Source organism: Anser brachyrhynchus, assembly GCF_964034855.1.
Source record: "Anser brachyrhynchus genome assembly, chromosome: Z".
Taxonomy (NCBI): domain Eukaryota; kingdom Metazoa; phylum Chordata; class Aves; order Anseriformes; family Anatidae; genus Anser; species Anser brachyrhynchus.
Window position 1 is genome coordinate 53,844,003 of NC_137697.1, and position 25,444 is coordinate 53,869,446.

Sequence of the window (25,444 nt, forward strand, 5' to 3'; positions counted from 1 at the left end):
TATTTTAGTGTGTGTAATTCTGTTTGGTTTATTCGAACCTTAGCTTTTTTCTTCTATATTGGGCGGGGGGGGGAATTATTTTTGTTTTTTCTGGAAACCTGATTTTTTCTCAGACCCAGCACTTTCCACTATCATCCTACAACTTATGTTTGCCTCTTTTTTTTTTTACTACAGGGAAGATCATGCAGAAAGTATTTCAACTTTCTTCACAAAACTTTGAAGTGCAGATTGCTAGGAAATGTTTTCAGAATTGTCATGCAGGCAATTGTAGACAAATTCTTGTAGGAGGTTGTGTCTGAACCTCTTAAGACAGTAGCTTCTACTAGAAGCTGTACTTTATAATAGGTAGTTTTCTTCTATTTGCTTCTTCGGTTAAAGCTTTTAAGGGATTATGTGATTTTTCTGTAAGTACAGCCCCAGGAAAAATACTTCATTAATTTTTTCCTTGCGTTTTATTTTTTATGATTTACATTACGTAGGCAGCACCAAAAGTAGTTTCCTGTGTCTGAGACCTAGCAGAATGACAACTGCAATGGTGATGCTAATTTAAACAACAAAACAACTGCTTAAGGTCTTGGATGGTTGGTACATGTGCAGCTGTATTCTTTGGGTAGTCTTCATATTGCAAGTAGAAGCTTTACTTGTGGGTATTGTACTGAAAGCTTCATAAAGCAACCACTGATCAACAGTGTCTTCACATACAGACGTTCCCTTTTTAAGAGTAATGAAGAGTTTAGTTTAACAGCCAGGAAAAATGAAGTTTTCATATTTTTCCCTGAAGTTCAGAAGACTGTGTTAATAGTTGCAAACTTCATTCTCCTTAAATGTAATGCACCCTTTTCAGTTTGAGTTTCAAGAGTGGAAGAGCTACTGTGTTAATGCTATATGTAGTAAAGATTAAAAATTACATAGAAGGACATGAGATAACCATTGAACATCTGAAATATTGAAATTTTAGTTGTAGATGTACAAGCAATAGCCTTGGATTACAATCTTTTGTTAGATTATCTATAGCTGATAACTACTGCTGTACTAGAAACTCACCTCATTGCAACATTGGCAGCTGTCCCCCGCTGTTTTTCAAGTTTCTGTGTAGCTCTTACAATTTTCAGCAAGAAATACAGATTAAGATCCATCAACATGGAATATTACTGTAATAACAGGAACCATACATAGGCTGTTGCCTTGTATGGCCATGCCTGAACTATGTAATGCACTTGGACTTTTGTTCTAGAAGGTGTAATTTGATTATTTGTACTTTTCCTGTCACATGGGTAAGACAGCTAGTGCTAGTTGTATTGTGCTGCACTACCTGAAATCTTTTCTCTTATAGTGCTTGTAAATGTCTTGCAAGATAACATATGTATCATTGTGTAGAGGTGTATCACATCCAAAGAAAAAAGGAAGTCATGTAGTATCTGGACTTAATTTCAGTTTTTTATTATGTCTGTTACTTGCTTCAAACATGTTAAGATGAGGGAAATATTGGTACTTGTCAATATTTAGTGTAGATCAGAATCCTGTTATGTGCTTTCATATATACACAGAGCATGTTAAATTCTTAAAAATTATAGTTAGTGAATTTCAAAACTTTATTGAAGTGAAATGGGAAATTCCTTGCTAAAACGAAGAGGAAAAAATCAAATTGTTGGGGAGGAAGAAAACTTTAAGATAATGCTGTCTAACACAATCTTTTTGTTTGTTTCTTCTTTTGTTCTGTTTTTATTTTCTTTCTTTGTAATCTCATCTAGCAATGGATCAAGAAGCTGGAAAACCTGCATGGCCAAGACCAGCAGGTGGATATCAGACTATTACAGGTAGAAGATACGGAAGAAGACATGCTTATGTCAGTTTTAGACCGTCCTTGAACAGCCAAGATGGAAATGCACACCAACACAATGGAGAACATGAAGGATTAGAGTTCGACAATATTCAGGAAGAGATTTCTTTATGTATGTGCATATCTGTGTATATATTTCATTTAACTGCAAATTGAGGTGCTTGGGGAAGGGAAGGTGCACAGGAAAATGTGGAGAAGGGAAGAGAGTAGCCACATAGTAATATGTGTAAACTACTATTTGAATGTTTTCCTAGAATGAAACTTAACATGAAGGCATATCGAAGTATTATCTGTTTTGCATTTTAATTTTGCTAGAAGTCCATTCCTGATTGAGTTAATGCATGCTAACCAATTACATAATCATAATGCTATAGAATTCCAATTATTTTGTCTCTAAGGCAAATTAATCCTTTGTAGAAAATGTCATTTGGAAGGGAATTCCTATTTTAACCGTTTAGTAGAACTAGGCTGTGAAACACTTGATGTATCATAGACCAGGTTGCTATGTAATCTTTGTCAGCCTCAGAGTAGTTACATTGGAATTAGTTTAAGCCTGTATGACACCTTAAAAGTTCTCCTTTGTTGATACCAGTTGGGCCACTTTCATTTTTTGGCTTAATGAATATCAAGCATTAGTATTTACTAAATTGTCTATGACTTTAGTGTCTAGATAGTAATTTCATAATGAAATAGAAAGGACTTGTTAGGTTAGAAACATTCCCATATCCTAGTCAGTATGAGGTTGTTTTCTGCTTAAAAAGAAAAAAAGTTTGACGTAAAAGTTTTGACATAGCCTCATAGCCTCAGAACTTCTAAAGTAACATTTTCTCCTTTCTTTGTAGACCGTTTTCTAACTGCTGTCTCCTTTATTTTTTTTAATTTGATAATAGGATAGTATTAACTTTATCATATGCCATTGCTCCTGGAGACTTAGGTGAAGTGGATCATCTCTGGATGGCTTTATTTTATTTGTAGCTCCACCTCTGTAATGCTACCACCTTATTTCAGTTACTCAGACCTGTGCCTGCTCTTATTTCAAGGGTCATTAAAAAATGTGCCTTTTGGAGAGTATTATCTCCTTGTTCTTAATGATTGTGGTGTATGTAAATTCTAAGAGTGACTTGTTTTCTACATTAACTAACAACAAAATGCTTTTTGTTTATTTGGTCTCTTTTCTTATCACAGCTTTTCAGATTTCTTTGAGGAAACATTTTGGATCGATTTATTTCCCTCAACTAGGTTAAATTTTTCCCCTGTTGATTCTTGTCTTGTGCTGGGTCAGTGCTAACTAAAATGAGCTGCATATTTCTTTATTAATTGACCTGACACCTTAAATGCATCTAAGCAACCATGCAAGATTGGTAGAAATATATATTCTTGGGGATTTTCAAAACCTGACTAGACACAGTCCTTCGTTACCTGCTTTAGGTGACTCTGCTTGAGCAGAGGGGCTGGCCAAGATGATTTCCAGAGGTGCCTGGCAGCCTCAGGTGTTAAGCAATTTTGTGAAGAAACTTCAGCATTTTAATCAGATAATGCCTGTAATGCTACAGTATCGCTTCCAACAAGCCAGACTCATAGCTGGAAGCTGCTCTTGCTGCTGAATCTGATATTTATTGTCCCTTTTATGCAAGAGTTGTTCAAGTGTAATATAACCAAACAGAATTTGCAGTGATGGTAACTATCAACTGTAAATTCCACATTCACCTCTGCTATTATTGTCTTCTCATGAAGAGTTGCACTCACAGCTGCATGTACAAAATACAATGTTATTAGTATGTAATTTATAGTAGCAATAAATGGCTTTATCTGTGTGTGGCAGGAGGCACAATTCAGCTGGTTAATGAACAGTTAGTCCAGTTTTTAGCATGTGGAAAGAAATGTTGCAGCTCTTTAAATCTTCTGGTATATTTCAGGTTTCCTGTTCTCATCTTAAAATTCCATTTTAATTAAACAATGTAAGGATGCTGCTTATGAGCATGCTTCTTTTTTAATATTTGTTTTTTGCTGTTGCAGGCTGAGCTGAAATTGTATCATTTAATTTTTTTAGGCTTAGTTTATAGAAATGAGACTGTAAATACAATAATGAAGAATGACTACGTCTCTGCTACATGTTCCTCGTTATCAAATTGCATCACATTCCCAGTAAACTACCCTTTTTTATGAGCAGATTTTATAAGTGAGAATGTCTCTATTGTTTTTGATATTTTTTCCTGATGTATTTTCTTGCAACTTTCTGTGCAGTTTCCAGGCCATTGGTCCAAGTTTCTTCGTGTTTATTGGATGAGACACTGTTAGAAAATACTGCAACTGGAGAACCTGTTCGTCAGACCGTTTTGAGCCAAATTTCTGGGGCAAGCACTTCACCGTTTTCTCTAGCCTCTTATGAAGTGGAAGGCAACCAAATCTCAGGGAACATTATGAATCCTGATAAGAATTCTGAGCTCCTCATTGAACATGCTTCTGGAGAGTCTAATGATTTGAATGGTCACAATGGAATTGCTGTTGTAAACATCGACTCTTACGAGCCAGACAGCAGCGACGGAGAAGATGATGGACAAGACCAGCTTTGTTTGGGAAGAGAAGAAGCAGGTGTATTTCAGGAAACACTAGATGTTGTGGCTTCTGAGTTAGAAAACGGTACAGAGGCTTTCAATGACGTACAGTCCCGATTGCCCACTCTCAACCGCAGAATTTCTAGAGAATGTTGTGAGGAAGTGAGACCAGTGCCTTCAACAAGATATTTGAGCATAGATTCAGACTTGAACCATCCAAACAACAGGACATTTGAAGAAGCTGCTGCCGAAGATCAAGCCATACCAAAAAGTAACCTGAGTGGTGACAGTCATGAAACACAACAGGTGAATCTGGTAGATACTAGAATTAGGACCCCTGTAACAACTTGTAATGAATTAAATCTCAGTGGTGAGGAGACTGAACAAAGAAACTCACCTGAGCTAGTAGTGAGACCTAAAATAAGAAAACAAAATGCCACAAGCCATTTGGAGAGAAAGACGGTTCTGCCTGACGATGATGAAGAAAGCAGTTCTAAGAGGAAAAGGGAAACTGCTGAAATCCAGCAAGGCTATGATGAACGTACATCGAGAAATGATGAAGAAGAATTGAGTTCCAATATGTTCTTCGAACCCAAAGAGTACAAAGGTCCTCAAAACGCTAGGATAGACCTAAGGAGAAACACAACAGCTCAAGAACAAAAAGATGTCTTAGATGATAGCAGTTTTTGGGATGAGTTTGAAGACTGGAGCAGATACTTCCCACGGCCCCACAAAGATGAAGACAGGTAAAGTACCATTTTTATATTTGTATTGTGCTGAATTGTGTGTGTAAGTAATGTGCAAGTCTTTATAATTTGTCAGCAAATGGAACATAGTAACTAAAACAATTTCAGAATATGGTCATAAAATATTTTATCCTTTATCCAATCCTTTAAATGTTGCAGAGTTGTCTTTATAAGAGAACAAAATCCGTAAGGCATTTTAAACTGCATTAGTAGACATAATTTCAATTTTTTTCTATTGAACATACAGGTGGACTTGCAAGTGAATCCTTTCCTTCCCTGTAAGGTTTACTTTTTTTAACATTTTCGTTACTAGGTAATATTTTTTTCTACTTGTGAAATGCTGCTGCTAGAAGATTAAAATGCAGTGGAGGAAACAGACTATACTGTACAATTATAGTGCTGACTTCCATGATGGAGTGATAGCTTGTTGTAACATGACATAAGAGAAATATAGGTTGGATGTGAAGAAGTGACTATGTTCTTCGTGATGGAAATTACTGACCTATTAAACAGGAAGCATGCATATTCTTTAATTTAAACATAATCCGTGTTTACCCTCAAAAGATGTGTTCTTATGAGGTAAACTGTCAGTGTCTACTCTGTATAAAGACTTTTTTTCTACTTTCACAAGGTAAAATTGTCTTTAAATGGTTAGTCCATATTTAAGTGTTCAAAAATGTATATGTAGCTGCATAGAGAGCAGAGCTGACATGTCAGACTATATCCTGCAACTCAAGTTTCACTTTCCAACCCAGGGAGAAGTTCACCATCCTGATTTCTGCAGCATGGGCCTTCACCTCAGATTTATCCCTTGAGGACATGCCCAGCTGTTTTGGTGATAGCATGTATAGACTGCGTGAGGAGGAGGAAGCCTTGCCTAGTTGCTAGAACCATGTGTGTGCTGAGCTGGGAGGGTCATGGTGGGTCCCTAGGGAGGGCAAGGGTGGTAGAACAAGGAGTGTGACCTTTACCTCCCACCATGTAGTGTTGGGATCATGTGGCACGTACAGGCCAGCTTGTCTAGGAGAAGGTCTGCTTCCAGAAAGTCCACATGCTAAGTTAACGTGTCATGTTTCGGTAAGTGACAAGTCTGTATGTAACCCCTTCCCTAAGGGAAGCTCTGCATCTCTGTAGAATTTGGCATAGTTAAATCCTAAGTTTAGAAATATGCACATGCAAATTTCTTGCATTGTTTGCTATTAATGACTGTAAACATAACCTCTTTTCTTTTATAAATTAGTGTATGTGTGTAAACTTTAATGAGAATTTTATAGGCAGAATATTGGAATAAATTTGACTACCAATATAGTAATATTACTATAATCTGTTAATCTGTGGAAATCATTACTAGATTGTTTTAAAAGAAAGGACAGTTCTGAATCTCTGCGTTAGTCTTACAGTATGTTGATCTTTTAGAGGATAAGTACAAAAACATCAATGTTCAACTTCAGTTGGTGAAATAGAGGATGAATTGTACGTGGAAAAACTTGCTACCATTCATCTATTTCTGCTGGTGGGTTAATTAGCTTCAGTAATTCATTAATTGTATGGTTTAAAAAAGGGGCCAGGGGAAAGGACTGGTGTGTATGGCTTAGAGGTCGTTAGAACATCTTTCTACAGGTTTGTCTCTTCAAGAAGTAAGGCTGACATTTCTGCTTGTTCGCTAAGCAAGCATTGATGTTCAGTGTCACTGATACGATGTTCTCTTTGCTAGGTGCTGGTAGAAAGAGGTGTGTATGCGGTCTGGGCTTATATTCCTGAGATGCTGCATATACTCTGAAAATGTGGAGAGAAGAACAAAACCTTTTTGTGAAGTAGGATGGGCACTTTTTTAGGAAAGGAATTTGAATCAACTCTATATATAAACTTAATACATTTATAAATAGCAAAAAAATATCGTAGAAAAGTAGTCTACACTGACAACAGCACTTGTATAAAAGCAGGAGGACACAATGTTTGTATGTTTGTTTTTCTTTCCATAAACCAGTGCTTAAATTAACACTCTGCTTTGTTCATATTGCAGCTCAGAATGTAGTGATGGAGAATGGTCTGCATCTAGGCCTTCCTGTTTTGCTGCTGCAGAAAAAGACCAGTCCTCAAGTGATGAGAGCTGGGAGACTGTCCCAGGCAGGGAGGAACATGAGCCTGAAGTGCATAGCAGCCCCAGTGGTATAGAAGTGTTTGTAGACTGCAGTTTTCAAGGAGGGTATGTTTTTATTTCACTAAGAAACTTGTTTCTGTCAGTTCTGACATCAGCAGTAACACAGTAGCCATGTGACACTGTATAGAATAAAATAAATACTAAAGGTAGTCACTATCTTAGCAGTAACCACTTGCTTACATCATAATAACCACAGTAGTTACTCATTTAAAATGAAATGAAAAATGACATGTCATACAAACAATACTGACTATTTAATGAAAGGTACAGAAATAATAAGAGGGCGCTGACATTCCAATAATGAGGAAAAAGTAGCACCTGTAGGGATAACAGGCTGGATATACTGACTTTAAAATGTCAGGTAAGACAAGCTAATTGTAAAGAGGTATATATTATACACATCTTCTGATACTGCATAGTACTCCGTGCAAAACTGTTTGTCCCTGCTTTCCATATTCCAGTGAATACAGCTGCTGCTCTTCATTTCTTCAGCCTTATCAGTGATTGAAGTAAACTGGAAGTATTTGCTTGCTGAGAGCTTGCAGTTTTTTTCCAGTCGTTCATTGTATGCTTTTTTAAAGTGTCTGCCAATGTTGCAAGGCAAAACTTGTAGCTATAAATAGGCAAGCAAAATATTTCTAAGCATCTAATACTGACCTTTGATTCTTAGTTTGAGTGTTTGTAGTGCAACAAGTCATGCCTAAGTGTTCTTTCTCCTGCTTATGCTCTTAGGCAGATGGTATCTAGCACCAAGCAGTCCAAATCTGTTACTGCCTTGTTAGTATTGCTGTCTCCTGAGGTTTGAAGAATTAGCATGTCTTTATGAAAAGTAATCTGTTTCAGAACAGCAGCAATGGAGCTGTGTATCCTTTAGCTTTCTGTGTGCAAATAGCCTGCGAATATACCCATTTCTAAAATGATTCCTTATCAGAGGACAAATAAACAGGAAAGTAGGATTTGCAGTGCTGTGGTTCTAAACATCCTGGTGACTTGTGCTCCTCTAGAGAATCAAAGAAAAGGAAACCTTTCTCCTCATGTACATGGCTTCTCTTACAAATAATATCTCTGCATTTAGGCCAAGCTTTCCCCATGGAAGGCTGTTCTAGGGAGTTGAGAGAGCCTTTATTTTTTTGTTTTAGGAGCTTAGATGAATAAGAAAGTTGGTACCGAATTAACTGTGGCAGGGATACTGCCTGTACTGGAGAAAATGCAAAGCAAGTAGCTTACTATACTGCTGGCCTTGAGTATTATAAAAATAATTTTGCCACAGAATCGTGTTTTACTAAGCTCTTAGTCTGGATGGGTCAGTTGATTTTTTTTTCCCACAGCCAACATTAAATCCCTAGTCTGGGACTCTGCAGTCCATGAAATGCAGCTTCAGCTGTTGATGTAATATGTGTACCCTCTTGTATATATTTGTAAAATATATATATTTTGTGTAATGTGTGTACCTGCTGGTATATATTCGTAAATTCTCTTAACTTTTTAGTATTAGCTCTTTGTTGATTTTTTTGAAAGGAAAAAACAGTTTTCTTTTATTTGTTTGAAGGGAACCAACGCTTTTGGAGGAAGGAGAGATTACTTGGTTACAGTACCATGAAGAAACGGAAAGTAGCAGTGATGAGGAAAATCATCCAGTTAGTGATTTTGTGCATCCTGGCTTATTTATATTAGATGGAAACAACAACCTTGAGGATGACTCCAGTGTGAGTGAGGACCTGGATGTCGAGTGGAGGTGTGTATGCCTCTTGTAGTTTTCTGTATTAATTTTGGAGGTTTTGTAGTTGTTTTCTTTTTCATGTAAGATGTCAAAATACATGTGGCTATTGGTATACATATTCTTCAAAGGCTGATAATCTGGTTGTTAAGACTTGCAAAGAAACATAAGTTTTAAGGTACTGCAAGTGTTACGTTTCCTTTAACGAGGGAAGAATGTAGATCTGCTAAATCAGTCTGATCTGAGAGAATTCTGGTGCACTAAGTATTTTATGGATGGGTATACTTATTCAATTGATTTTTCAAGATAAGTGTAGTGGAAGTGTAAAAAAGAGTAAAGTAATATGAATGTAGTCAACATTCAAGTCACTACAGCATTTTAACTGTGGTCTTTACCTGTTTTGCAGCTGGTACAATTCAGATGTTGTAAAACTTACTTTTTTCTTTGAAATGACACTTGCTTACCTAACATCATAATTTCAAATATTTCAGTCAATCTTTTGTCATTAAATTGCTGAAGAATATTGTGATATACTTATTAGAGGAGTCCTGCAAATAGTAGGAAGAAAGCGATCAAAGCCACTTGCAAAGCCTAATCCTAGAATAACATGTTTGGTTTAAAGTGAAAGTAAGCTAGAGGGAATGTTTTTCAGTGAGAGATTTAAAGCTGCTTCTCTTCTACTTATTAATAATATAACAAATTTCTCTGAAGTGTCAAAGCAAAAGCTCAGTCAAAGCTTACCTCAGATTCATCTGAGGTCTGCGCTGTTGTGACTGTACTACTGTGCTGGGTGCAGACGCTGGTAGTGGGGATGCTGGTTCCAGCTGGGCCCTGCAGCCAAGATGGTGGTGCCTCAGGGGAACAGATTTAAGAACGGAGAAAACTGCTGCATGCAGAGAGGAGTGAGGGAAAAGTGAGAACACCAGCCCTGCAGAGCCCGAGGTCAGGGCAGGAGGTGCTCCAGGCCTGTGGAGAGACTGTGGCAGAGCAGCTGGGCATCTCCTGAAGGACTGCAGCCTGTGGAAGGCCCCACACAGGAGCAGGGGAAAAGCGTGAGGAGGAAGGAGGGGCAGAGTGGAGCTGGGATGTAATGGGCACAGCCCCTATGCTCCTGAGGTGCTCTGGCCAGGGGGTGGGGGTGTTGGAAATGAATGGCTGGAGCTGAGTCTGGGGAGAAGGGGTTGGGGGAAAGGTGTGGCAGCAATCGACCGTGTGTCTTACCATCTAACTCCATGTAATTGGCAGTACATTGTATTAACATTCCCCAAGTTGAGTGTTTTGCCCATAGAAATTAATTGGTAGGTGATCTCCTTGTCCTCATCTCAACCCATGAGCACTCTGTCGTCTTTTGTCCTACTGGGAAGGGGGTGTGAGAGTGTCTGGTGGGTGTCTGGCAGCCAGCCGAGGTCAGAGCTGCCTCCATAACCACCTCGTGAGATAATACACACTCATTAACAGGTAATGTGCGACAACTTGTCCAGCCCTCATCTTGTTATATTAACTTTTTAATGTTAACCATGTTTCCTAATTCATGTTTTACAGGCTGCTGGATGAGTTTGGTGATGGCCTAGGAGTTGCTCAAGCCATTTCATATGTGGATCCCCAATTTACCACTTATATGGCACTAGAGGAACGCTTAGCACAAGCTATGGAGGTATTAAAACACAGCAATTTAATTTTGTGTGAACAGAGCCCTCTGTTCTTATGTTTTGTTTTTAATAAGCAAATATTCAGGTCATTGAGTTTCAGATTTTCTTTAAAATTCAGAGTGTAATCTTTTGTGCTATATTAAATATGAAAGGGTTCAGACCTTATTTCAATCAGTGTTTGGGGAAAAAGTAAGAATTGTACATGTGTTCTTGGTAGTATTATATAAGTGGCATTGTGACAAATTTTTCTTAGTTGGAAGTTGACTGAGAACTAAAAAACTACTTTCCTGGTCCATCTTGAACTTTCAGGTATGCAAACTTGAAAATAAATGTTAAAGTTGTTGTAAGTGATACAGAGCAAGCAGTTATTGATCAGCACTACTTTTAGAACTTTATTTTCTCTTAGAGGAAAAAGGAGAAGATAGTAATTTCAGCAAGTATAAACACATTGAGTAAATTGCTCTAAAGATGTTGCTAAATTCCCTACTTAACAAAAGAAAGTTCATACCTGAATCTGTACCTATAGATTATCCCAGCTTTTTTTTTTAAGAGCTTTAATGGAAGTCTTTTATTTTTTATACTTCACCACAAGACTTTTCTGGTGTCTTGGTTCCATATGTTTTTTTAAATCCTGTTTATTTTTACCTTACTCTAATAGATTTCATTTTATACTTTGGATAAATAAACTGTCATGGCTACAGTCTCTTTTCCTGTTTGTTTTTTTCTTGAGTTGTGTGATGGTGGTCACTGTCAGAATGAATATGGAGCTAGCTGAAATTCAGCTTGATGCAATGTGACAATTCCTGCACTGCTAGAAATCTTCCCTGCAGAATATTTGCCAAAATAAGAGTTAAGTGTTTGGTAGACATATAATATGGTGCTGCAACAATTAAATTGAATGTTTATGTGAAGTTTAGAGGGCAGCAAGGGGCAGCCTGGCAACTGGCTTTTAGTTAAAAGGGGTGAATAGGGCAGGCTGTGTCATAGTATGCTTGCAGGCACAATTCCAAGGACATTTTAAAATGTTTTCTAAAGCTGGCTGTCAGTGGAAACAATCATAAAGCATTTTTTCCTCAGATAGCAATGAAATCAAACATTTTGTGAATTTTCCAAGGGGATTAAAAGCTTGTTCCCTGAAGTTGGCAGTCATTGAATTTCCGTGTATTGTGCATCCCTCAAGGTATATGGGAGGTCAGCATTATTTATGATAGAGTACCACAGGGTCCTCTTCAGCTTTGCAGGATCTTGTTAGTGTTACTTACCTGGAGATGTATCAAAACTGTTTATGGATGTATCTGTTGATATCCTTATTGTAAAAGCAGTATTTTGAAGTTGTATAGGAAAAATCTATGCCCTTTTCATAGCTGCCAGTTGTCACTACATCAGACAGGAGAGAACTATAGAAGCAGTTGACCTCCTCCTTAACACCAAAGAAAGGATCTGTGTAGAGAGGGGAAACTAATCCCATCCTTTTTTTATCTGTATGTAAACACTTGAAGAGGTGACTTGAGGTTATTACAGTTCTGAGATTTTTTTCTCATTACTGTGCAACAGCATTCTGTAGCTCTTCTGTCAGAAGAAATGTGTGGACTTTTTGTCAGGCTGACCTGTAAACACAGTCATAGGTGAATATATATATGGCTGACTGAGAAGCTGCTGTGATTATGTTAGTGTCTCCAGGAACTGAGTGCTGTTGAACTTGCATTGCAAGCAGTTAGATAACTACAGAGGTAGTTATTCTCTGGAACCTGTGGATCAGGTCGCTCTGGGTATTGGACAAGAGGGAAAGCCAATTTTCTGAAATAGTATTGCTACTTGAAATTAGCACTTGAATCTCTGAAACTTTATGGTGGGCATAAGAAGTCTGGCATAATTGGAATTAGTCATCAGGAAATAACTGCTCCATAAGAAGTTTTAAGTCTTGAGAGTTTAAGGGGAAGTACATTAGTGTCATACTTATATAGATCGATTTAAGGATCTATATATAATGCTCTCAATCCTTGTCCTTTAGAAAGTGTACTGATACTATCTGTGTGTCAATTTCTGTATTGTTGGCACAAAGCAGAATACCCTCTAAGAAATTCTAGAATATCTGTTGCTTGAAACAGATAGATGTCTTGCAACAGCTGATTAATATATCTGCTCCTTGCCTTTCCTGAGTATAGTGTCCTTTTTAGTTCAAATCCATCAGTGCTCTTTTTGTTTTGAAAATTTAACTTAAGAAGCTACTTTTAAAGGTGATATTCTCATTTTTATTTGATTAAACAGAATTAATATCCTTTCTCTTAAGGGTTATTACCTACCATTTTATCTATCCATCCAGAATTAATTTTGATTGTTTGCTGAGATCATATTTTTTAATGATCACAGCAAGACGTAGGATATGTTTTCTGGACTTGTGAGTGGCTATTCTGATATAATCTATTAATAAAATGATGTGACCTTATCTGTCACTGGATTAACAAAGACTAGAAATTTGTGTGTGAAAGCTGGAACAGCAACCTCTTAAACTTTCCTTGTAATCAGGCAGCTGTAGATGTAGGATGTAGAATTCTCTTCAACAAATCTAAAAATGAGAAATCGTTCACTGGAACAGTGAATGACATAAATGTCATAATGTTACAAAGCCTTTTCCTTATCTTTCCTACTGTGGTCACAGTGCTTGGTCAGAAATCCAAAATGTGGAATACAGAACTTCTTTTTTTTGGGGCGGGGGGGGAAGAACCCTATTTAAAAATAAATATATTTTGTGATGTGAAGAACAAACTGAAGACTTTCCAAGTTTGAATAAGACTCTTAAAAATATCTTCTCTAGAACTAGAAAATGCAATTTTTGATGCAGTACTTCTTAATGCGGTCTTTTTATTCAGTATATAGAAAATGTAATACAACAATTTCTGTTCTGCAGTTTCAATTAACTGTACATATATATCAAGTAGAGAGAGATCACTATGAAGGGTTATCCTAGGTACTAAGGTCAAGGTGATGAGGCTTTAGAGCTCTGAAGGATGTAAGAATTAAAATGCCAGTCATGAAGAATAAAGATGTGATTTTTATGCTTCTCATTTCCCTCTCCAAGAGTAAGGGGAGTGATTTCATCTGTTCTTGACATAGCCCATTTTATTTCAGAGATCAGGACTTGTTCTGTCTTTGGGCATTTTTCTTGCTTATTCTACAGGGAGATTTGGTTCCAGTTCACTAGAAACCTTTCCTGCTTGTTGTACATCTTTTGCTCTCACCTTGCAGATTTTACTGCCTGCATGTGTTTTTCCTTTCCCCATATAAACAACTTTCCCTGTTTGAACCCAGGCACATTTGTCTTTCTGCAATTGCATATTATCTGTATAACAGCTTTCCAACAGAATACTTGTTCTTGTTACAGTATTTGTAGTCCAAGTATTCAAAAATGCTTTCTTCTAGTTGTCAGTTACACTGTTTTAATGTTATTTAGTTTAGTGTTATTTAGATTTGTCTTTAGGGCCAACATGTTATTTAAATCTTGCTTAGTCTGATTTGACCTTACGGAAGATGTTCACTGCACCTCTGCTTTTGTTGTGACTTTAAACTAACCCATTTGTTTCTTGGTGATGAGGTATTTTTGCACCAGAGGTTTCATAATGTAGAAGTCTAAGCTTTGACTAGCTTTAAGTAATATGTCTCTGGTAAAGGTGAAATAATGTCCTCGTGTTTAAAAGCAGGGGGGGGGAAAAGGAAAGCCTGAGGAACTACACACCAGTCAGTCTCACCTATATGCCCAGCAAGGTCATGGAGCAGATTCTCCAGTAAGCTATGGAAAATAGAGGTGACTGGTGACAGCCATCACAGCTTCAAAAAGGGCAAATCTTGCCTGACAAATTTGGTGACCTTATACGATGGGTTTACAGCACTGGTGTATGAGGAAAGAGCAACTGATGTCATCTATCTGGGCTTATGCAAAGCACTTCATACAGTCCTGCATGACATCCTTGTGTAAAATGGAGATAAATGGATGTGATGGATGGACCATCCGGTGGGTAAGGAATTGTTTCTATGGTTGCATTGGAAAAGCTGTGATCAGTAGCCCAATGTCCAGGTGGAGACTAGTGATGTGGTGTTCCTCAGGGGTCTGAATTAGGACAAGTATTATTGAACACGTGTCAGCAGCATGGACAGTGGGATTGAGTGTAGTCAGTAAGTTTGTGGATGATGACAAGCTCAGTGGTATGGCCGACAAATTGGAGTGAAGGGATGACCTCCAGGGGGAATCTTGACAGGCCTGAGAGGTGGACTTTTGCAAACCTCATGAAGTTCAACAAAGCCAAGTGCAAGGTCCTTCGTCTGGGCTGGAGCAATCACCAGTGTCAGTGCAGGCTGGGTGATGAATGAATTGAGAGTAGACCTGTGTAGAAGGACTTGGGGATACTGGTGGGCAAAAAAAATAAACATGAGCCAGCAATCCAAGCTTGCAGCCTGGAAAGCCCATTGTGCCCTGGGCTGCACCAAAAGCAGTGTGGCCAGCAGGGTGAGGGAGGTGATTGTCCCCCTCTGCTCTGCTCTTGTGAGACTCCACTTGGAGCACTGTGTTCAGCTCTGGGGCCCCCAGCACAAGAAGGGTAGGGAGCTGTTAGAGTGGGTCCAGAGAAGGGCCATGAGGATGATCAGGGTGCTGGAGCAGCTCTCCCATGAAGACAGGCTGAGAGAGTTAATGTTCTTCAGTCTGGAGAAGAGAAGGCTTCAGGAAGACCTTAGTGTGGCTTTTCTGTACTATAGGAAAGGTGGGGAGGGACTTCTTACCAGGGAGTGTACTGACAGTACAAGGTGTAATAATTTTAAACTAAAAGACGCTAGCTTCAGATTAGACACTAAGATGAAATTCTTCACTCAGAGGGTGGTGAGGCCTTGGCACAGGCTGCCCAGAGAAGCTGTGGATGCCCCATCCCTGGAGGTGTTCAAGGCCAGGCTGGATGGGGCTTTGGGCAACCTGGTCTGGTGGGAGGTGTCCCTGCCCATGGCAGGGGGTTAGAGCTAGAAAGTCGTGAAGGTCCCTTGCAACCAAAACCAGTCTCTGATTCTATTTCTCTGGTTTGGTGAATAGGTTGGATTGAGTTTTTAATTGAAACATTAAAAACTTGTCCAAAAGCTGTGACTTTATTCAGCCTGTTACTGATTTACTTAATCCCCCTCTGTAAGTCCCACACAGCTGTGTTACCTAAAGAAACTAGTAGATTCTTCAACTAGACAGTTCAACTGTGATGACATTACTTGTTATTGTAGTCTATTATAGCTCAGTTTTCAGGGGAAAAAAACTATCCAGCAAAACAAAGTTGCTATACCTGGGTGACGAGGGGAGGGAGAGTTCTGTCACAATTGTTAGATTTGGAGGGGAGAAAAAGCAAATGCATATTAAAAGCAAACAAAAAAGCCGTCTTCTATAAGACTCTTGGGTTCTGCTAAGCACTTTGTCCTTAATGACCTATGTATGTGGGTTTTTCTTTTTTTGTACTATCACTTTTTAAAGAAGTTACTTAACTGAAAGTGTTAGAGTAGCAGTGTAGAACAGGTTGGGTGTGTCTGCATTGTTAGTGATCTCATTTTTGAGTATTTCCTGTGCTGGTTCATAGCTGTGAGGTGCTCACACACCTGTAGCCCATAACAGCCCTGGTTTTAGTAGTGTCCAACGTGGCTTATGGAACATGGAGCAGTAAACAGTCACACATGAAATAAGAGAAAATTAGGGTATCTTTGAAGCCTCGAAAAAGTTGTAAGTTATAAAATGGACCTTTCTTAGGTTTGCTTTTTTTGAAGATGTAGTTTTAAACATCATTTAAAGTCATTGCGTCTGTGGTGCTTGCTAGTTATATAGCTTTCAAAAAGCAAACAGTACAATGTGAATTATTTTCTGTTTTGTTGTGCTAATACTGGGTATAGGCACAGAGGTTTGACACAGGTAATACTGCATCCTTCTGTCTGCCTTGGAGCTTATCTAGCTTTTCCAGCTGTAGTAGTTAATCTAATTAAATACAATACTACTGTCTACAAGTTATTCTCAGACCTTCACAGCAGTAGCAAAATACCATTACAAATACTGAAGTTATCCTAATGGTAGTACGGCAGCATTGTCTGTTGTGGCAGAACAGAATGGTTTTAAGCTGTTGAATTTGAGGAATGTACTTGTTTTGCAAGTAGACTTGCGTATTGCACCACAGCTAACTGTTCCAGGGTTTGCTTTAAACTGGCATTTCTAGGTGAGAATACTTGTGGCAGTAGGAGCTGTAAGTATTTGTTAGCTCATGCTGATCTCTGTGTTACCACAAATATTTGACTGTAGGTGTAAAGCTGTTAGGTGGAATGGTTGCCCAAGCTACCTTGCCACTCTGACAAGAGCAGATACATAGTCAGACTGCAGCTGATAACTTTCTGTAAAGATCCAGAGGAAAGACTCGTGAAAGTAATCCAATGTTTCTCTAGTTTGTTTTTCAGTTATTAGGTAAACCACTGACACTGTAAAAATGTCAGTTTCTCTTAAAATTCTCGCCTGGAAGTTTGTCTATTAGAATAAATACATTTCATCCTGCTAAGAACAGTAAGTAGTTGTACTTGAGGGCTGTGCATAGTTCATTCAGAATATGAACTCAGTGCTTATGTGTTTGTGGCTCTTCAGTTTTAGTCTGCTGTATTGCTTAATCAGGTATATCTCGTACATTTCTTAGAACCTGGATTTGCTATATTTGCTTTCTTGCTATTTTTTCTTCTGCTGAAGATCTTTTCACTTTCAATGTCTTAGGTGGTCGAATGTATGATGTAAACATCAAATCTGCCTGCTTTGGCATTGGGGTCATAGTGGTTTTGTATGGTGAAAAATTAAATTTTAAGTTTCAAAACAGGATGAATTCAAAGAGCAGGCTGTCTTAGGTAATTATACAGATGAGAAACATCTCTGTGGATCCTGCTTTTTTCCTGAATGCTTACATTAACAGTCTAGTCCAAGTACTTGATGTTTTTCTTCATATCTGGGTAATGCTGTAGTTGAAGCCAAGAAACAAATTAATAAACTTATTTTCAGAACATGAAATGTAATGACAGTTTTGTACTGGCAAGTTTTATTGCATTTTTGACTTGTTCTCTTTCCTGAAATTTTGTAACATGAGCAAACATTCATTACAGAATAAGTTGTGAGTCTGTCCTGATATTTTGAGAAGTCTTAAAAACAAGCTGTTACTGTTTTGACCTTCAGTTTCAGCTCATTCATTACAAAAATAAAAATGATGTAACGGTTAGTCTGACAGGGTTCCTTTTCTTGCTTATTTGTTTTTATATGGAATGTTGCATTTGTAAGAGAACTTGGTCTCTGCTCACCCTTTTCAGAATGCTCTGGCACATTTGGAGTCCCTTGGATTTGATGTTGAACAGGCTCATCCACCAGCTACTCAAGAAAGCATAGATCGTCTGCCACAGATTATCGTCACAGATGACCATAATGGTATGGAAAAAACAATTAAGTATTAATTTCTGCAAAGCTTATAAGAACAAACTTAGGTTTTTATAATAGCATAGATATAGTATTTAAATGTACTATGCAGCTGACAAGGCTGTTCTAAGGTTTTAAATTTTGAACTAGACTGAATATAACCTTGGTCAGTTTGGAAAATAAATCTTTACTTCAGTAAGTGTGATTGTATTTCATAATCATTGTTGATACTTTTGATATATATTGGTTTTAACTTCAATTAATCTTAGATGTAAAAAAAAAAAAACACAACCAAAAACCTAATGCTTTTTCTATTTCATGGCTGTAGGTCAAGACCAGTGTTGTACTATCTGTTGCAGTGAATATGTGAAAGATGAAATCTTAACAGAGCTACCCTGTCATCATTTGTTTCACAAGCCCTGTGTCACTCTTTGGTTACAGAAGGTAATTAAAACAGGATGCTTTTTTTTTTGAGTACTTGTGTTCTAGTAGGAGACCTATTAAAACCTTTAGAAAAAGTGGGAGGAAATGCCATGAAATAACTGCCTGTTACTTATATGCATTATGGGACCAAGTTCTAATGCAAATGAGGAGAGTAATTTATATCCATAATCACGTGAAGGGGAATGACCTGGCCTTTGTTAGGCATGGGTGTTAATGTAAATATTATATGTATAAATAAACTGAATACTATAAATCCTTAAATCTGAATGCTTATTTATGTAGACTGGAGTGTAGTGGTGTTTGAATGGGAGAGGAGTTTTGTCTGGAAAAACGTGGTGTGCTTTCAGTAAGAATGAAGGAGACATGAGTTATACTTCAGTTAGTTAAGAGAAGTTTTCTTTACTATACCCTACCTTGAAGTGAAGGTAATGGCTTGGTTTCCTCTGAAGAGAACCAAGTATCTGTCCTGCCAGAATACGTTGGGCCCATTTGTTGTAACAGGTATTGTTGAAGAAATAAAGAGGAAGTAAGAATCTGCTAGAATACATGTAGATTAATTTACAGCATGAACCTTTGGTAAACCAATTGTATTAGACTTTGTTTTAATCATCTGTAATTAGCTTTTCCTTCAAAATATTGAGCATCATGCTGAGATGAGACTAAAAACTGTAATTGATTTACTAGTATTTTTGTCCACACACTTGCACCCTGCTTTACAGACAGAATGAACCTGGACTTGATGGCTCTCAAATAGTTTGTTAGAAAGTGCTGAGCCTACAAGGTAATGCATCATTTCCTCAGGAACTACACAAAGAAGGTTAATTGATTCAGACTAGGGAGATCAGATGACCTCTAGCATGAATTCTTGGTGGGTTTATATTTTTTGTACCCTAATAGTGTTGATTTCAAGGTAAATATTGCTTGTATTATGCCTTACTTTTTTCTGCTGTCACAGTAAACTGCTCTTGCTGATGACGATGATGTAATACTTTTGTTAGATTTGGGTTGTACAAAGTTTTTTATTTTGGAGTAAAGGGGCAAATATAAGAGTTCCCAAATGTAAAATCTTCACTTTGAAGAAGACCTTGCTGGAGTCTGATGTAACCTTCATACACCTGGTGTAAGAACAAAATGCACCTTTTATCAGAGATATAAGATTTTTTTAGCTCCAGTTATCTGTCCTGTCAAATGTGACTTTGAGACAGTGCTGTTGTTAAGACATGAAATACTGTGTAAATCATAAACTTTAGCTTTTCGATGAAACTGAATGCAAACTATGCAAATGACCCACTTTTTTCCTCTTTTTCCTGTAGTCGGGAACATGCCCTGTTTGTCGCCACGTGCTTGCACCCATGCTTCCTGAAGCAGCTGCTACAACTGCTTCCATTCTATCTGATCATGATTCCTCATCTTCTGCTCAGGATGTTACAGGAGCTCCAAACTAGCATCTGAAATGAAGTCTCCTTTGCCAAAATAAAAATGTTAACTTTGCCTGTTAAATTACAATGTGAAAACAATTATATATAAAATATTATATGTAAAATACTTTATATATTATATATTTCAGTTTAGGAAGAAGATGCAAGAATTTATAAACTTGTTTAGGTTTACAATAGTTTGTTTTCAAACAAAGCTTGAAGAATGTGCACCCCTTTTTACATGATAGAATGTTGCTGGTAACTGTAGTGTCTAAAGCTTGTATTATGACAAATTTGTCCAAAAAGATAATTAATGTGGCACTTTCTCTTTACTTTCTCTTTAAGTTCCTGCAGCTGCAGTGCAGTTGTAGCTTACTGAAGTTATGCTTATCTGTTTTTCATAACTGAACTACTTGCCAACGAGTGACTGTAATGGATCTCTCTTTTACATCAAATGCAGAGATCTTCTTTGACAACAGTACAGTTTGGTTTCACTGGAAATAAGTTTCACCAAGAAACAGTATTTTACCCCTTTATTCCGTATTAACAGCATTTCTGATATTATGAAGAAAGTTTAATTGCTGATACCTGGACTTTTTTTTTTACAAATGCTAATACTATTTTTAAGACTACGTCCTCAATAAGTGTATGAACTTTGGAACTTCAACACTTGATATTCTGAGTTTCTAAGAGGCTGAATCCATAAAAGCTGGGCAGCTGTTTCCTTCAAGTTCTACTTAAATTCCACTGTATTAACTAGGTCTCCTGTACTTTCTCCTTCATGCACGTACATCCTCTCATTACTAGATATATTTATTTTTCTTATATATAAGGAGTGGGGTTACTTTCCTAATACAGTTGTAATTAAAATATCTCTTAGTCTTAAATCTGAACAAGGTAGTAAGAACATTACATACCTAATAGCCATGTATTCAAATGTATTTTTCAATTAGGGTAACTCCTGTGAAGCTATTTCAGAAATTAAAGAATGAATGTTTCCAGTGTTGCATACCCACTTAACCCACTTGTTGCAGTGGGTTATGCTACACTTAATATTTTGAAGGAGAAAAGTTCTAGAAACTGCAGTCTTATTTCTCTAAATAATACTATGTCCCTTAAAGTTTTTTCATATACCGAAGTTACTCTTAGAGCGCAGGAAGTTAAGATTTTGATCTGTGTATATGCGCTAATAGCTGTGCAAATCTCTTCTGTGGCTATTGGATAGACATGTGATTCCTATAATGGGAATAATATAAAAGGGATCAAATCCAAACAGTCTTAAAACAATTACAGTTTCTTCCACTAACTATTAGTTAAATTAGGCTCTTAGAAAGGAAGAGTGATTTTTGGGAAAGTGGTATTACAGTAGCTCTTCCCTAGTGCTTAGATTATTGCTGTCATCAGTGTCATTCTTTACAAATATTAATTTCTTCTTTAAATAACAGTCAAATATAGTGTACCCTTCAAAATAAAACAAGTGTTACTGTAGTGTAGTTTGTGGAGTGCAGCAGAACAAAGAATGGATAGCAGCTGCCATTGGTATATTCATGAGAATTTAGGTGATGCAGTTCCAAACCGTGGAGTACAAGGAAACCACAACAATTGGATATTGGTGAAAAGTGGTAGAAGCATGGTTAGCACAGCTCCTTATTTTTCGTAGTAAAACTCTATAGTCCCTGAAGTTGCCATCAGCAGGATTGGGGGAAATGTGACAAGGAACATACGCTGAACATATTCTTACAGGCATGCTTACTGGGACACTTACTCTCTTCCAAGAAGCAGTATAATTTTTCCATATCTCTATTACAAACAGGGCTGGGGAGAATGATCTGTAGCTACCAAGTACACCAGATGATAAAGAGTTAATACAGCCCTTATTGTTGTTTGAGGATCTTTAGGGGATATATGTACATTTCAGACAAAAGTATAAATGAAGACATTCATATTCCTGGCTGGGGTAGGGAACAGACCAGCAGAAGGATGGGTTTTACTGCCTAGTAATATCAGACTTGTTCTTGAGGGTGTTGTTCGTCAGTAGCTTCACGCTGCAGCAAATGCTGTAGCAGGTACTTAAACCAGGCTGCGTTCTGTTTCAGTCTGGAACAGTACAGTATGCTGGCCTTCATTTAATCCCTTAGGAATAGGGTTTTACAAAGAGGATTACTTGAGCTTCTGGGGCAAGATCTGGAAGTGCTCTTGCTAGATGCTTTTGATTCCAGACTTACCCAGCAGTGTCAAGAGTTAAGAAAGAAGCAGCTGTTGGGCTTTTTCCCTCCTTGTCTGTTGCTGGCCTCAGTACTGGCATCTTCCTATTTCTAAACAACCAATAAACAACTGCCTGAGAAATGTGTTCAAGCTTTTTTTTGTTGTTGTTTAACTCGAATGTAGAGGAGTCACTTACAGATCTTTTGTGGCTCCTCAGCTGAGGAACTAACAGATGAAAGACCTTCAACAGGGTGTCTGAAAAGTATATGCTAGGTCATGCTCAGGTTACCAGAATTGTCCTGCAACACCTAGGAAGAGTCACGATCCAGAAATTTGGATCATTTGTCCAAATGCCTGTTGTGATTTTTTTTTGGTATATAAAATTTCATCAGCTTGCTGTGCAGATTAAGTGGTTCATGCTTCAAATGTAAAATTGTTTGGTTAAAGTGGCCCTAGTTCATCTGAAGGCCTTGCAAAGTATAATGTTTTCCTAAGAAAAAAATTAAAATAAAAAAATAATTTGCTCAAAGGGAATTTTCTGGTAAAACCTTCTATCTACATGAAGAAAATTTTTGCTGTTATGTAAAAATAAGTATTCAATGGGAAAGAAGAAGGAAATGTGAAAAGCAAACCTGCTACTACTAAATGTTTGTGTTGTCTTTACATGCACTGGTGAAATGGAAGTGTCTAAATTAAAAGTCTAAGGGAGACCATAAAAGTGGATAGACTAATTACCTACTTGGAATAAAGTTTAAATAAAAGTTATGGTACAAAACATGTTTCTAATAAACTATATGATATAAACTGTTTATTAAACATAATAAAACATTTCCATTCCAAATTTAAAATGGGTGTTTTGGATATTTTGTTTAAAACAAAAAGTAGACTTTTTATTTTGTTTATTCCTTTCTAATTTGTTTCAGCTATTAGACATGCAGGCAACATATATTTTGTAAACACGTATAATGAAAGCAGCTAACTTAACATGAAGAAAACCTCCTTCAAGTTGAAGGGATAGTTATGTTTAGTTGTGGCAATGCATGTTTTAGGATTTCCATTCAGGTTACTTGGGATGCTGTCTGTTAACACTCACAGCTCTGGAGATGCCTGCTTTAAATAACACAGAGGGTTCCTGTTCCACTCCCTCCATCCCCCCATGCTTTGTTGGTCTGTGCTTAACATCTGGGGGAGGCAATGGGTGGGGGCTGTTTTGTTGGTAAGAGCTGTAAAAATATGATTCTTGTCTCTTCAAAAATAACTTCTTAAAAGCCATATAAGCTGTTATATTGCCAGTGAATAGTTATGTCTTTTGTATTTTGGACAGAGACTTGTAGTAGCTAAATTCTGTTCTGGGTTCTTAACCTCTTACATGAGGTCAAGGGGCTATCACAAACCTAGGAGCCCTTTGAGGGACTGGCAAGCTGACGACACTGGGGAACTCCCCGTTCTCTTAAACGTTGATTTAATTTATTTATTGGCTCTTCCAAGAGACAGAAAAACCTGCTAGGTCTGAACACAATTCCTCTGGTTATTTCTTCATCAGTTTTCTTCGGTCCTGGCTCAGATTGGAAGTGCTGAGCTGAAGCTCTTGCTGCAGGCAGTTTTTCTTCTGCCCAAGTTCACCAGCCGTAGCTATTTCAGGGCTCTGCACCAGTGACTCCACTTATTGTTTGGCACTTGGTGTGCAGTTAGCTCTGATGCTCAACAGCCTCGTAGCCTCAGCATGTGCTGCCACTTTGTCCCTAGCAGTTCCCTTGAATCTTCATACTTTGTCTAAAGTAAATCTGCCCCTGGCGTTCTGCATGCGTGCAATGGTGCCATGCCATCCTGCCTCAAAGTACAGCTCGAGTGCATCAGCGTTCAGGCTCAGTTCTCCAGGCCTGGATTCACCGAGCATCAGAGTGACCTTTTGCTCTGTGGGGGAACTATCTGCTCTGTATCTGATGAGACTTGGCCGTAAAACAAACAAACAAATCTCAGCCTAGCAGTGTGCAAAACCCTAACAATCTATTTTGAACAAGCAGTCCTTTCCTGTCCCGAGCATGTTCAGAATATTTTCTTTGCATTGCTTTTTAAAAGATTTTTTAAAGATTTTTTAAAGATATTTGTGCAGGAGTTATCAGGGCTGATCAATAGAGCTTTAAACTAGATTTGAAGGGGGAAGGGGATAAAACTAGCCTCTCTGGTAATAAGCTATATGACAGCATGCCAAAATTTGAAGGGCTGTGTACTAGTGAGGCCCATCAGTCTGCTCCATGAGGTGCCAGGTACCTTGGAGCAGATTTGAAATGTTTCTATACCAACGCACACAGCATGAGGAACAAGCAAGAGGAGCTGGGAGCCCTGGCTCTGTCCCAGAGCCACAACATTGTTGGTGTAAGCAGATCTGGTGGGAAGAGTCCTGTGACTGGTGTATTGCGATGGATGGTTACAGGCTCTTCAGAAGGGATAGGCAGGGCGGGTGAGGCAGGGTGCTGGTGCTGCATATAACGGAGGGGCTGGGCTGTACCAAGCTTGCAGATGGTGATGATATGTTTGAAAGCCTCTGGGTAAGGATTAAGGGACAAACAAATAAAGGAGATGTTGTTGGGGGAGTCTACTACATGTCATCCAGCTGGGATGATGACACCAATGAGTTATTCTACACAGAACTAAGAGAGACTGCTCCAAGAGCGGCCCTTGTCCTTATGGGTTACTTCAAAGTGCCAAATGTTAACTGGGAATACTGCACAGCTGATAGAAACAGGAGATTCCTAAAACACCTTGGTGATAACTTCTTGGTACAGGTACTAAGGGAGCTGATGAGGAAAGGTGCCCTCTTAGATCTGTTGTTGCTTGTACACAGAGAGGGTCTTGTGGGCGAAGTGGTGATTGGCGGCCATCTTGGCCATAGTGACCACGCAGTACTCGGATTGAAAATCGTTGGTGATTGAAGGAAAACTGCCACCAAAACTTCAACCCTGGGTATGGGGTGTCCTAGTTTCAGCTGGGATAGAGTTGATATTCTTCCTAGTAGCTGATGTATTTTGGATTTAGGATGAGAATAATGCTGATAACACACTGATGATTAGTTATCGCTGAGCAGTACTCACACAGAACCAAGGACTTTTCAGCCTCTGGTGCTGCCCTGCCAGTGAGGAGGCTGGGGGTGCACCAGGAGCTGGGAGGGGAAACAGCCAGGACAGCTGGCCCAGGCTGGCCAGAGGGATGTCCCATACTCTGTGGTGTCGTGCTCAGCAATAAAAGCTGGGGGGGAGTTGGC

The 25,444-nt window shown here is 38.2% G+C and overlaps 1 protein-coding gene across 1 annotated transcript in view; it reads left to right on the top strand.

The window, feature by feature from the left end:
- The window catches only part of PJA2 (praja ring finger ubiquitin ligase 2), a 37,101-nt gene extending 14,071 nt beyond the window's left edge, over window positions 1-23,030 (top strand). Inside the window, exons 3-10 of the mRNA XM_080574938.1 lie at window positions 1,752-1,952; window positions 4,085-5,141; window positions 7,165-7,347; window positions 8,852-9,037; window positions 10,562-10,673; window positions 18,013-18,127; window positions 18,444-18,559; window positions 19,873-23,030. Of these exons, the coding sequence (XP_080431064.1) occupies window positions 1,752-1,952; window positions 4,085-5,141; window positions 7,165-7,347; window positions 8,852-9,037; window positions 10,562-10,673; window positions 18,013-18,127; window positions 18,444-18,559; window positions 19,873-20,004 (2,102 nt within the window). The 3' untranslated portion in view covers window positions 20,005-23,030. The remainder of the gene's footprint in view (window positions 1-1,751; window positions 1,953-4,084; window positions 5,142-7,164; window positions 7,348-8,851; window positions 9,038-10,561; window positions 10,674-18,012; window positions 18,128-18,443; window positions 18,560-19,872) is intronic.
- The last annotated feature ends 2,414 nt before the right edge of the window (window positions 23,031-25,444 follow it).